We start from the raw sequence: 14,991 nt of genomic DNA, 5'->3' as shown, positions 1-14,991 counted from the left end.
TTTTTTATGTTTTCTAAACATTTCTCGAATAAATAAATGGAATCTCCCAACTTCCTATTACGTTTTACGACTTATCCGAATAAGGAATAGACTAAAGAGAGGGTTCTTTAGTACTTTCTAAACATTTCTCGAATAAGGAAATGGTATTTCATAACGCCTGATTTCGTTTAAACTTCTTATCCGAATAAGGAATAGACTAAAGAGAGGGTTCTTTAGTACTTTCTAAACATTTCTCGAATAAGGAAATGGTATTTCATAACGCCTGATTTCGTTTAAACTTCTTATCCGAATAAGGAATAGACTAAAGAGAGGGTTCTTTAGTACTTTCTAAACATTTCTCGAATAAGGAAATTGTATTTTATAACGCCTGATTTCGTTTTAACTACTTATCCGATTAAGGAATAGACTAAAAAGAGGGTCGTTAATGTTTTCTAAACATTACTCGAATAAATAAATGGAATCTCCCAACGTCCGATTTTGTTTTACGACTTATCCGAATAAGCAATAGACTAAAGAGAGGGTTCTTTAGTATTTTCTAAACATTTCTCGATAAAGGAAATGGTATTTCATAACGCCTGATTTCTTTTTAACTACTTATCCGAATAAGCAATAGACTAAAGAGAGGGTTCTTTAGTATTTTCTAAACATTTCTCGAAAAAGGAAATGGTATTTCATAACGCCTGATTTCTTTTTAAATATCTATTCGAATAAGGAATCTACTTTAAAGAGGATTGTTAGTATTTTCTCACAATTTGTTTAGAGGAGTATATTCGCGCTTTACTTGCCTACGTACGTATGTCGTGTGAATTTGACCTTGCTAACAAAACCACAATTTGACAGATAGTGCTTGTTGTCAATTAACACCTTCGCTACTACATAAGGCTCTGACAAAACAAATAGATTAGTGCAGTGACAGAAATAGGCAACTGCTCCTTATTCAAGTTAGTTTTCGCGAATAAGGAAATGGAATCTCCCAACGTCCGATTTCGTTTTACGACTTTATCCGAATAAGGAATAGACTATGAAGAGGATTGTCAGTGTTTGCTCATCATTTCTCAATAAAGGAAAGGAAATATCATAACGCCCGATTTCGCTTTAACGACGCCTTTCGAAAGAGTTCTCGAAAAAGGAAATGGTATTTCTAAACATTTCCCGATCTCGTTTTAACTTACTTATCCGAATAAGGAATAAACTCAAAAAGAAGATTGTCAGTGTTTTTTCAACATCTCTTGAAAAAGGAAATGGCATTACATAACGCCTGATTTCGTTTTTACTACTTTTTTTACCGAAAAAGGAATGGAGTAAAAAGAAGATTGTTAGCGTGTTTTTTTTTTCAACATCTTTTGAATAAGGAGATGGTATTTTATAACGACCGATTTCGTTTTTACGAATTATAGGAATCGAACGAATTTCTCGAATAAGGAAATGGAATTAGCTTTAACGACGCGAATTATAAGACCGAATGACTAGAAGGGCATGGTTGTCCCCCAAATAATGTCCCTTTAACCGTGTTCCTTTCAAAATTTTTTACCATGTTACGGCTTGTTTGGGTTTCCTAACATTTCTTGTATTGTGCACCCCCCACCCGCAATTTTGTGCCAACCCCCCCCCCCCCCCCCCCCGCAATCCGCAATCTTATATGGCATGCTACGGTTCTGGCCTAGCTCTAGTGTGTGCTATAAATGTATTTATAAATATAATAAAATACAGAGTTTGGACCATTATTTGAAGTCTTGTTTAATTCTATGTTATTGCAATAAAAACACTGTACAGTGTGTTGCCCAAGATCAACCATTTCCTTATTCGAGAAATGTTTAGAAAGTACTAAAGAACCCTCTCTTTAGTCTATTCCTTATTCGGATAAGTCGTAAAACGAAATCGGAAGTTGGGAGATTCCATTTATTTATTCGAGAAATGTTTAGAAAACATAAAAAACCCTCTTTTTAGTCTATTCCTTATTCGGATAAGTAGTTAAAACGAGATAGGGAGTTATGAAATACCATTTCCTTTTTCGAGAACTCTTTCGAAAGGAGTCGTTAAAGCGAAATCGGGCGTTATGAAATTTCATGTCCTTTATTGAGAAATGATGAGCAAACACTGACAACCCTCTTCATAGTCTATTCCTTATTCGGATAAAGTCGTAAAACGAAATCGGACGTTGGGGGATTCCATTTCCTTATTCGCGAAAACTAACTTGAATAAGGAGCAGTTGCCTATTCGTGTCACTGCACTAATCTATTTGTTTTGTCAGAGCCTTATGTAGTAGCGAAGGTGTTAATTGACAACAAGCACTATCTGTCAAATTGTGGTTTTGTTAGCAAGGTCAAATTCACACGACATACGTACGTAGTCAAGTAAAGCGCGAATATACTCCTCTAAACAAATTGTGAGAAAATACTAACAATCCTCTTTAAAGTAGATTCCTTATTCGAATAGATATTTAAAAAGAAATCAGGCGTTATGAAATACCATTTCCTTTTTCGAGAAATGTTTAGAAAATACTAAAGAACCCTCTCTTTAGTCTATTGCTTATTCGGATAAGTAGTTAAAAAGAAATCAGGCGTTATGAAATACCATTTCCTTATTCGAGAAATGTTTAGAAAATACTAAAGAACCCTCTCTTTAGTCTATTGCTTATTCGGATAAGTAGTTAAAACGAAATCAGGCGTTATGAAATACCATTTCCTTATTCGAGAAATGTTTAGAAAACACAAACGACCCTCTTTTTAGTCTATTCCTTATTCGGATAAGAAGTTTAAACGAAATCAGGCGTTATGAAATACAATTTCCTTATTCGAGAAATGTTTAGAAAGTACTAAAGAACCCTCTCTTTAGTCTATTTCTTATTCGGATAAGTCGTAAAACGAAATCGGAAGTTGGGAAATTCCATTTATTTATTCGAGAAATGTTTAGAAAACATAAAAAACCCTCTTTTTAGTATATTCCTTATTCGGATAAGTAGTTAAAACGAGATAGGGAGTTATGAAATACCATTTCCTTTTTCGAGAACTCTTTCGAAAGGAGTCGTTAAAGCGAAATCGGGCGTTATGATATTTCCTTTCCTTTATTGAGAAATGATGAGCAAACACTGACAACCCTCTTCATAGTCTATTCCTTATTCGGATAAAGTCGTAAAACGAAATCGGACGTTGGGAGATTCCATTTCCTTATTCGCGAAAACTAACTTGCATAAGGAGCAGTTGCCTATTCGTGTCACTGCACTAATCTATTTGTTTTGTCAGAGCCTTATGTAGTAGCCAAGGTGTTAATTGACAACAAGCACTATCTGTCAAATTGTGGTTTTGTTAGCAAGGTCAAATTCCTTCTACACGCGTACGTAGTCACGTAAAGCGTGAATATTTTCCCTCTAAATATATTAATGCGTTTGGAAAGAAAGCCCAAGATATAAATACATTTATCAGATGAGAGGTAGATTTCCTCTCTTTTGCTAGATTCATTTGTGAAAGCGATTGCACGCATAGCGTAATTTGACCTTTTGTAGCAGATAGAGTCTCATGTTCACAGCTCCGCTTAGCAGCGAGCACGTTAAAGCATCCAAATTTACCCGACGGAAAATGCTCTTGGACTTGTTCTGAATAAACTGTTATGCCTAAATACTGTTTCAACTCGAATTAAAAGGTATCATGTAAGTACCCCCCCGGATTTGAATAAGGAACTGAGCGAAAAAGGAAACAGACGAAAAAGGAACTGCGAATAAGGAACTAACTTCACTCTGGTCAATTTGACAGATAGTGCTTAGAGGATTCACAAAGCAGTAACTTATATAATAATCTGTACCTTATCGCGGGTTTTAGCACGCTTTTATTATGATGATCGTGCCCACGGTCGTGTTATTCATGACGAATTGATGTTGATTTGCGTTTTGATGTGAGACACTTCTCTGTTTAGTAAGCGAGCTTTCACTGCAGTATACTCACTGTAGAAAGTAACGACTCCTTCTTTGACGAATATTTACCTGTGGTCAAAATGGCGGATGATAGCAACCTTGTCGGCATGGTCTTTTGGAAAATTTTAAATATGGCGTTGGGTCTCTGTTGAATGCCCAGAACAAGGGTGAGCTCGATTTCCAGCTCGTTCCTTTTTTAGAAATAGAGCCTAATGTCCAGGGAAGTCCCCCCCCCCCCCCCCCACACACACACACACAATTGCCGAAAGTCCATTCTTGGTTCTCAATAGACGTGCTTTTTGTAGAAAAACTATGAACAACTATGTAACTAAAAACAAGAAGATCAAGCTAGATCAATCTTGGTCACTCTGTCATCCATCCATAAGTCAAACTTTTTTTGTAGCCAAATCCAACAATAAATGCCTCTTGGAGATACTGCAAAGGCATTGTTCTTTCGGGGGTGGTCAGATTTTTAGATAGATAGATATTTTTTGGAACTTTGTAAATGATTTACATCAGTTTTGGTCTAATAAAGACTACGGATACGTTACATTACATAGGGCTTCCAGGGCATAGGCCCTGAGGGAGGGCAAATCAATCATGTACATAACGCCCTACTCGGGCAGATATGTCATTTGTCAGTGAAAATATAATATTGGCTTTTCGGTCCTCGGACCAGTAGGTAGACACATGTATATATGTAATATCGTTAAACAGATCGTTGCGCAGTTTATTGCATTGTTTGCAACGAAGAACAAAATGCGCTTTGCTTTATTGATGTCCTAAATTTGGTAGGCAGTCGACATAGCCTTTGTTCAACTTTTTATAGGGTCTTTCGTACCTGCCTTTTTAATTTCTAGGTCATATTACTTACCAGAATTTTATACTCCTGTACAAATATTCACTTTTCAGTGGAAACCTGCCGAGTGCGCGGCATGCATTCTTTGTTGCGTGTTTCAACACACCAAAGTAGCCATTTACAACACTTTGTGATGTGAACTCTTTCAGTTGGGTCAACGTTTTTGTTGGTGGTAGACTCGACACCCCATACTTCACTGCCATAAAGCAGTTTTGGCTGAATCAGTGCGTTGAAAAACTTAATGGTCAGTTTTATACCTAATCTAAAGTGCTCGCCCATTTCTTTTCAACGCTTGGAGAGTGCTTTCAGTGTAACCTGTTTAAATTCCTGTTTTGGAAACATGAAAAAACTGCTAATGACTCATTCAGGAGAGAAACTGTACAAATGTGATTAGTATGGTAAGTCCTTTGGGGAACCTAATTTCATACACAGGGCATAAGCCACACAGATGGTACAACTGTGGCTGTGGCAAGTGCTTTAGACATTCTGGACACCTGAAAACACACCTAATCATCCAATCAGTGCAGAAGCCATACCAATGTGATGAATGTGGCAAGTGCTATAAACACTCTTGGCACCTGAAAACACACCTAATCATCCACTCAGGGCAGAAGCCATACCAATGTGATGAATGTGGCCAGTGCTTCAGATACTCTCGAAGTATAAAAAGACTCCAAAGGATCCACTCAGAAGAGAAACCATACCAATGTGATGAACGAGCAAGTGCTATAAACACTCTTGGCACCTGAAAACACACCTAATCATCCACTCAGGGCAGAAACCATACCAATGTAATGAATGTGGCAAGTACTTTAGATACTCTCGAAGTATGAAAAGCCACCAAAGGATCCACTCAGAAGAGAAACCATACCAATGTGCTGAATGTGACAAGTTTTATAAACATTCTTGGCACCTGAAAACACACCTAATCATCCACTCAGGGCAGAAACCATACCAATGTAATGAATGTGGCAAGTACTTTAGATACTCTCGAAGTATGAAAAGCCACCAAAGGATCCACTCAGAAGAGAAACCATACCAATGTGTTGAATGTGACAAGTTTTATAAACACTCTTGGCACCTGAAAACACACCTAATCATCCACTCAGGGCAGGAACCATACCAATGCGATGAATGTGGCAAGTGCTTTAGATACTCTCGGACACCTAATGGCACACACAGGGCAGAAATCGTACAAATGCAATGTCTGTGGTAAATGCTTTAGCCAATCTGGAAACCTGAAACAACATCTAAAGGACTCACTCAAAGGTGAAAGGTGAAAACCGGGGACACATCTAAGAATCCACTCAACAAAAACCGAACAAATATGATAAATGCGGACGTCTTCTGGACAGCTAAGAAAAAAAACAAGTTTATAAAAAATGTTTTTGGCTTGAATAAACTCCTTCGTAACATACACGAAATTGACCCTTGAAGTATATAAGACTAAGGGTTTCGCAGTTATTTCTAAGCGATTTCAGCAACGCGGCTAAGATTTGTGATTTCTTTGACGGCATAAATATTAGTTTGATGCTCATGACAACACAGCCTGTTACCGACAATGACGCACAAAAATTAATATTAATACATTGATTAGGTGCACTACACTCTATGTCGGCCTTTTCGCAGGTCTCCGAGTTATCTACGTTGATTCTAGTCACCAAGCTCCGAGTGTTGTTTGCTTTAATGTAAGAGCTCGCCGAGTTTGCGATTAGTTTATGGGAAAAATGCGACTAACGAATTATTTGCTGTTTTGCAAATTTAATTCCCAACATTTGCGAGTATGATTGACAGTAATCTTTGTTTGACAGCAATATAGAACCATCTTTCGCACCATTTCTAACACTCTTGTGAGAAAAATTGAAGAACCTCTCGAGATAATTATATAAAGAAAGGAGAAGAGGACGGAGAAGCGGAGGGCAATTCGCCACACTTGGGTTGTTACTGGCTTATTAGATGATCTATACCTAGTAAACTACAATTGAAAAGACTAAGCGAAAATGACAAAAATCAATCATAGTTCACTTTAAAAAAAAAAAAAATCAAACAGGTTCAGGTTATTATTGACCTGGTTGTTTGAACATAGCTCAAAAGATCAATACATAATCACAATTAACATTTAGAAACGAATTCCCAATGGCCACATCGACGCAATGTTCAACTTCATCATCATCATATTATCACCCTCTCTCACCAACACCATCATATAACCACCATAATCATTATCATCATCATTACTCTCAAAAAATGTATAAGTACTATATTATGTATGTTTTTTAGACCTTTTACCTCATAAGTAAATCATTTTATTTGTAAATCGAATTGATAAAGTCTGAACCCTCGGACAGAGCTGTCGGAAATTTATGATGAGAATGGTATTCGTACCGAGGCGGAAGGGCAAAAAGTGGGAGGTTGGAACGATGTAGGGCGTGTGCATGGAGGTAGTGGGGCAGGGATGTAGGGCGTGTGCATGGAGGTAATGGGGCAGGGATGTAGAGCGTGTGCATGGAGGTAGTGGGGCAGGGATGTAGGGCGTGTGCATGGAGGTAGCGGGGCAGGGATGTAGGGCGTGTGCATGGAGGTAGTGGGGCAGGGATGTAGGGCGTGTGCATGGAGGTAATGGGGCAGGGATGTAGCTGTGCATGTACGTAATAATTGTGGGGGTATATTGGTCAGTAGGGTCTTTGGTGGCTATGTGAGTAGGTTAAGTGATATGGTGGAGTACATGTTGGTTATTATCATGGAGAGGTTTAAGTACGGGGTTAGGAAACCAATGACAACTTTTATTACATCAAGTGTTACTACAATTGGCAGTTACTACATTAAGCACAATACACATCATCAACACTCCCCACCAAACACACACCAAATCCTGAATGCTAAAAGATGCAGTTTTTAATTGGAGGTCTTCTCATAAAGATACGAGAGTAACCCTTTCCTTGAACTGAAAGGTTAGGCTTATTATATATAAAAAACAGAGAATACTCGTAAATTTACAGTCTTTATAAAGAGATTTTATAAATCACTTAGTGCTTGAAATACTCTAGTATCTAGCGAAACAATAGGATTGTCTGCTCAAGTCTATACCGCCATGTATGGAAGCTCTCGGCAGCACATATTCTATAAAAGAACAAAACGGTATGAAGTGTTAAGCGATGAGTTAGGCAACATCAATACAGTACCAGTATACTAGATATCCTTTTTTCATCTTGTGGGTAGAACAACATAGGTAGGGTAAGGGAAAAGGTTGTTACTAAAATAGTTAAGATAGAGATTGCCATGGACTCAAGCATCAATATTGATTGCATCAGGAGTAGCGTCACTTTACCTCAGCAGTCGACTGCAGGGCGGATTTTAGTTAGAATCTGGCCCAGCTGACTGAACGAGTCAGCCACGAAGACATTCCTTTGCTGGTTGCCGGCTATTGCGAGCAGCTCGCTTTGCCGTACGCGCCCTACGCCGACAGCTATCGTCTTGATGTTGGGCAGAGAATTGATTTGTGCAGCGTACTTCTGTAGCAGCTCGGAGGAGCCAGTGTTTCGCCCGTCTGTCAGGAAAATGAAGATTTTCTGGACTGACGCACCCCGTGCACCGTGACCTACAAATGCACAATCGGACAATTTGATTATAAAGGGAAGAGAACATTATTTTTGACATATGAACCAGTAGAGTAAGAAAGTTTATTATATGCCAACAACCACTTCCGGTGGAATGGCGCGTGCTTATTGGCTGTTGAGCGGTCTGGATCCTGCTGTAAGACCGCGGTAAAAAAATCCGGACCGACGAATCACTCGAGAAAATCAACAACAAAGGGGTTGTCTTTTCTACACTGTAATAGCAATTTGTTGCCGCTTTTCTGCAACAATGAGTTTCAACATTTATATTCAGACAGTGAGTTCTTATTTATTTTTTTCCTTAATATAATTTCCAACTTTGTTTCCCTTTACAGTTGCTTCTGACAGTTTCGCTGATGTTCGTGAAGATTTTGTGCGCAATGACCATTCAGTGAAATTAATTTCAGCAAACTTGAAATTGTCGCGCGCGTTGCAAAACCATTATTGCGGGAAATTGTCATAACACAGGGAGTTTGAAGACGATTAACCATAAAGACAACTAATCTAAATGATATAACATAAGAAATCGAGAAGAAAATCAAATGTTATAATAGATAAATCGAACCTGCAGCGGGGTTGAACAGCTCGTACGAGACACGGAGCCCTTCGTCTATCATGGTATCCTTGTAGCGTGCCTGGGCAAGGTTATTCACGGCATCTATAAGTTGAGAGCTGTTGTAATAGTCGTTAAAACCGATCTTAACGACTGACTCTTTGCCATATTCAAGGATCCCTACATGAGCACCCTCAGCAGATATCTCAAAAACCTGAAAATAGACGACAGGGTCTATAGTTAGACGGACGACAGAGGACAGGGTCAATAATAACATGGACGATAAAGGACAGGGTCTATAGTTAGATGGACAATAGAGGACATGTCATGACATGACATGTCAGATAAACGATAGAGGACTGGGTCAATAGATGGACGACAGAGGACATGGTCAATAGTTAGATGGACAATAGAGAACAGAGTCTATAGTGAGATGGCGATAGAGGATATGATAACGTCAGATGGACGATAGAGGACAGGGTCTATAGTTAGACGGACGATAGAGGACATGGTCTATAGTTAGATGGACAATAAAGAACAGGGTCTATATTTGGATGGACGAAAGAGGACAGGTGTTTATAGTTAGATGGACGAAAGAGGACAGCGTCTATTGTAAGATGGACGAAAGAGGAAATGGTCTATAGTTAGATGGACAATAGAGGACAGAGTCTATAGTTAGATGGACAACAAAGGACATGATCAAAAGTCAGATAAATGATAGAGGACTGGGTCTATAGTTAGATGGATAACAGAGGAAAGGGTCTATAGGTAGATGGACAATATAGGTTAGATAGTTAGATAGACGACAAGGTCTATAGTTAAATACACGACAAGGTCTATAATTAGATAGACAACTAGGTCTATAGTTAGATAAACGACAAGGTCTAAAATTAGATAAAAGACAAGGTCTATAATTAGATAGACGACAGATAACTTGTTCAAACCACCTCACTTGGACTTTGCCTGGGTTTGGTTGCATCTCAAATCTCGTAACTCGTGATACGATTTTGCCTAGATGATGAAATCACTGTTTGGGTAATGTCAAATGATCTCTTTGTTGTACCCCCTCCACCCTAGACGACTCACCATCAGTTTGGTTGAGCCCAATCGAAGATCGTGTTTAAATTTGTGTTTATTACATAGCGGTCAATTTTATTAGATTAAGCGGTAGTATTACATTAAGCGGTAAATATTACGAGCGGGATACAAGGGGGAACTGACCTTGATCAAGTCGATGATAAAGTCCTGCACGTCACGGTATTCTTTCGCGTCTACACTATTAGATCCGTCAATAGCAATCCCGACATCCAAAGCGAGCTTACCACAACCTAAAAGAAAACGTGTTGTATGTAGTAAAAGATTGTGCTGAACAGGTAGATAAGATTTTATTAATCATTTTATTAATCTAAAAATACGACCTGTGAGATTGGATCGCGGTGGTTTGAATTAAGTGCTTATTTTGGTACGCGCTTATTACAAACGAATTTGAACATTTCACCCTCTTAACTTAATTTTCACAATAAAAGGTCAGATTTTGGATGATTTTGGATGATTGCTTGCATGGGCATATCAAGGAAATAATTCCCACGCCCGTTGCGATACAATGTCTGTCTTAATAGTGTACATATACCTATCGTAAACAATAACCGTTTTGGTAAATGGTCACCATGAAGTTTATTAGTAAATGTGTTTGTCCAATGTAAGATGACCCCGTAACTCTCCTGTAATTCAGTCCCTGGCTGCGAACGGATGTTTTATAATGTGTTATTGGTGGTGAAATTATGGATGTTTTTCTTACTTGCTAACTCGCATCTGGATCCAGTGAATCCTGTACGGCACTCACACCGGTAGTCTTTTATTCTCTTCGTGCACACGCCCCCGTTTGCACAGCCTCCATCTCGACACCCACATCTTCTCACTTGGTTAACAGTCAACTGGTCGAATGACGCGGCTCGAAGGCGCAGGTCAGGATCTTCAACTCTAAAGTCCCGTATGCACCCGACGAAACTTGTAGAAACACCTACTCGGGTTTGTCTGCATGGATACGTAATAAACGCATTAACCTGGTGTGTTTGATGCCATGGCTCATTAATCTGGTTAACATCCTGATAATTACAGGTTGGCATCTGTCTGGTTGATGCCCTTATACTTACAGGTTGGCCTCTGTCTGGTTGATGCCCTTATACTTACAGGTTGGCCTCTGTCTGGTTGATGCCCTGATAATTACAGGTTGGCATCTGTCTGGTTGATGCCCTTATACTTACAGGTTGGCCTTTGTCTGGTTGATGCCCTTATACTTACAGGTTGGCCTCTGACTGGCTGACGCCTAGGTAGAGAGGCGAGTCGAGTAAGTCGAGCCCAGTCCACGATCCTGGTTCCCTGATAGTCGTGAAGCGCTTCCCGTTCACCGTCAAAACAACACGAAGACCATCACGTGCGATCTGTATCGCAATTGGCTTATTCAGGGGAAGGGCAGTATCTGAGGCCACCTTGATAACGCCTTGACCCGTATTATACCTGATGATATTAAATGACAGTAGAAGAATGAAATGCCAAATGATTTTTTAGAGAAGCTAACTTGAATAAGGAATTCCCCATATTGGCACAAAATGGCATGGTGCATTGTATTATGATAGCGTCCAGGTGTCGACGTCATGTACCTGTATTCCAGCTTTCCATCCTTCATGGCTAGCGAGGCGAAGTCCGTCCTAGCTGCCGATCCAGTGTACATGATGACGCCATTAGCAGCCTCAGGGATCACCTCGAGTGTCATTCCCTCACTGCTTGTTACCTTGTCGAGACTGCGCGCACCGGACAGCGCCAGGTAACCACGGTAACCGATATAGGAACCGCTTGACAGGTGCGGGATCTCGACTGAATGATAATCACGCCCATGAATTATACACTCCATTAATCATAATAATACCACAATTGTGTTGAATGGTTTATATACATTTTAAGAATGGATAGTCTAGTCGTAGATCTAGTCGATTTCTGGTGTTTTCATCTATCTAATGATATGCGTTGCGTATGAGTAAAATAAAACGCGTATTAGCGTGTCCTTGAATAGAATTCGCAATTTTGAGTTATATCAATACCTCTCTTGAGCGGACAACCTCGGGACTTTGCTAGGTGGCTTTTTATTAGAGGTTACAAAAAGCAATAGTACTTAATACACGCGGCCACAGCCGCTTAATGGAGGTGGCCGATTAGAAGCGGTATAGTATACAGTGGTTGCGTCACAAATCAGGATTTCTGGAAGTGACCGCGTGGAACCCTCTTCAGTGCTTACACACTAACTTACACTCATGATTGTATACTGTGTGGGCCAGTTTGTATCTAAAGCCTGACGATGATGGCATCGGCCCATTTGATTATATCGCCATGTCAATTTCCGCTATACAAATACTCGACATTTTATGTGGCCGGCACCACTATAGTTTGGTCATGGCTCGGGTTTACTACCCTGTAACGTAGACCGATATTAATACCGAATTAATACGCGCCACAAGTGTAAAAAAAGTCTTTCCTTACGTCTGTCCTGACAACGATCTCCAGAGAAGCCTTTGACGCAGCGGCACTTGACAGTCTTAGCCAAATTGTCAGGGGTGCATGTCCCGCCATTGAGACAGTCATCCATCAGGCACAAGTCATTAGTGCACATCTGCACGGCGTCCATCGTCACCTCCACAGGACCGAAACCCGACATCCTAGGCGGCATCTTTACATCCATCACGCGATCATTGATACGTAAACCCCGGATGCAACCGATGAGACCTGCCTTGGTCCCCATAAGGGAGATAAGCCTGAGTAGACAAGTTAACAGCAAATAACTCATATATAGCTCCTTTCTTACTCGCTTAGTTTCATACTCAACCAAAACAAAATCGCAATTCTTATTTTTAGATAGCCCCCCCCCCCCCCCCCTCTCTCTCTCTCTCTCTCTCTCTCTCTCTCTCTCTCTCTCTCTCTCTCTCTCTCTCTCTCTCTCTCTGCCTTTAAAGAATAGAAATATGATGTAACTAGTTCAAGTAACTCTTGCTTGTTGATAAAGGGAAATCAAAACAAAGTCGCAAAAACGCGACTTGGTAACGTAACGTAAAAAGGACACCTGTAGGGAAGAGCGTGATATACACTAGTTATATTGACAGTTCTAAGGGCCAAAAAGGTTTAGAAATAGGTATCATAGTATAAGTATCATACCTTTGAGGTACGTCGAATGGGACTCCGCCGAGAAACATAGGCAGATCGACGTTAAGTTTGCTGAGACTTGGTGGTGAGGAGCCAGACACCTCGACTCCGTTTAAGACCAGCCGTCCGTATCGACCACTTCGCATAGCACGAAGCGTGTTCCACTGCCTCAAGTTGATCGAGTTCGAGCTTTCCAGTAATAGTGGACCATTACCGAGATTATAGCTATGGAACAGAAGTTGCATAGGTGAGAATGTCGATATCGTATAGTCTGGTTGTAGCAGCAACATGGATAAGTCCAGTTTTATTTAGACGTCATTACCACCTAACATCTATAAGAGAAACGACGTCCAAACGAGGTCTCACGGTAATGTCATGGTACGGTCACGGTACGGTCACGGTACGGTCATGGTACGGTTACGGTACGGTCATGGCACGGTTATGGCAAGGTCATAGTACCGTCAAGGTACGGTCAAGGTACGGTCATGGTATGGTCACGGTACGGTCATGGTACGGTTATGGTACCGTCACGGTACGGTCACGGTATTGTCATGGTACGGTCACGGTACGGTTATGTTGTTGACATGGTATGGACATGATACACGACCATGGAACGGCAATGGTACGATCATGATAAAGTCATGGTAAGGACATGGTACATGACCATGGTACGGTCACGGTACGGTCATGGTACGGTCATGACCGTACCGGTCAGTCGTGGTATGGTCACAGTACATGCCACAAGATACCATGGTAAGGAGGCAAACTCCAGATACCTAAAGATTGCTCTTCCCCGTTTAAGGAGGACGAATGTGTAGTCAGCATCGCCAGCTGGTCTCTCTGCTGTGTAGAATAGGATCCCGGTCCAGCTAAGGGGTCTCAAGTCCATCACGATATTGAAGTTGTCTATTGAGTTTGACAAACTGGCGTACTTTACATAACCTGAACCAGTCCTAAACCCGACAGAGTCTCCTGCAACAATAATTCAAATGTCTTACATACAAACACTAAACAACCATTAGAATGAGATACATGCAGGCACTGCAAGAACTATGAGCAAGTCATACCCTTCGTACAAACACTAAATAATCTTTAATAGCTACATAATACATAACACTGCAAACAGACATAGCGACACAATTAGTTAGTCGTACATGCAGAGACAAAACAGAAATAATTGAGTCCTACAGATACCTAACAGCCTGTAGAGCCTATAACACATACCTTGCTACCAATTTCGAAAAAGATAACCAATGAAGGCTATTTTTTCAAACTTACCGGGCCACGACGCAAGACTAGCTAAAGCAGGAGATGGCAAAGACCTCGTAAAAGTCGTCAGCGAGAGGAAATTACGCCTGAGGCGACCACCCGACTCGCAAGCATCTCCCTCGCAATCTGCTGCTGTTACATGCAAAAGAATAGAAGTAACAGACGCAAACGTACAAAGGCGAGTAGAGAGGAACGAGCGAGACAGTACACAGGCAGCACAATGAAAGCAGCAGAAGAATACAGTATTTGCCTACATAGAGATTGTCTATAAATGTGCTGCAGAGTTAATAGGGGTGGCCCAAGGGGTGGTCTCGTTGAATGGACTAGGAGAACATCAGAGGAAAAAAGTTCGCATCTGAACTGGGAATCGAAACGAAACGCTGTGGTAGAAGTCAAGGTGCACTACAGTGCGATGCTCTGCCGACTGCACTACCCAAGCTCATTGGCCTAATGTGTCGAGGAATGTTTCAAATGAAAGACACTAAGTATCGCTAGAGATTTACCACACTGTCCTTGGTGCTTGACTGTGATGCGCGTCTGTAGGCGACAAGAGTCTGTCTGCAGCGTGCACTCGTTAGGGTACGTCTGCCCGTTACTA

At 40.6% G+C, this 14,991-nt stretch overlaps 1 protein-coding gene across 1 annotated transcript in view; it reads right to left on the bottom strand.

Annotated features, from left to right (window-relative positions):
* Positions 1-7,754: 7,754 nt before the first annotated feature.
* Positions 7,755-14,991, bottom strand: part of LOC5512095 — a 121,016-nt gene continuing 113,779 nt past the window's right edge. Inside the window, exons 147-156 of the mRNA XM_048725831.1 lie at positions 13,901-14,096; positions 13,137-13,349; positions 12,468-12,739; positions 11,594-11,807; positions 11,235-11,450; positions 10,732-10,967; positions 10,155-10,261; positions 8,946-9,147; positions 8,095-8,364; positions 7,755-7,886 (exon numbers count right to left, since the gene is read on the bottom strand). Coding sequence (XP_048581788.1) covers positions 8,096-8,364; positions 8,946-9,147; positions 10,155-10,261; positions 10,732-10,967; positions 11,235-11,450; positions 11,594-11,807; positions 12,468-12,739; positions 13,137-13,349; positions 13,901-14,096 — 1,925 coding nt within the window. The 3' untranslated portion in view covers positions 7,755-7,886; position 8,095. The remainder of the gene's footprint in view (positions 7,887-8,094; positions 8,365-8,945; positions 9,148-10,154; positions 10,262-10,731; positions 10,968-11,234; positions 11,451-11,593; positions 11,808-12,467; positions 12,740-13,136; positions 13,350-13,900; positions 14,097-14,991) is intronic.

The sequence above is a fragment of the Nematostella vectensis genome, chromosome 3 (assembly GCF_932526225.1).
Source record: "Nematostella vectensis chromosome 3, jaNemVect1.1, whole genome shotgun sequence".
Taxonomy (NCBI): domain Eukaryota; kingdom Metazoa; phylum Cnidaria; class Anthozoa; order Actiniaria; family Edwardsiidae; genus Nematostella; species Nematostella vectensis.
Note: the sequence above shows the minus strand (reverse complement) of the source record. Positions and strands in the feature narration are given on the sequence as shown.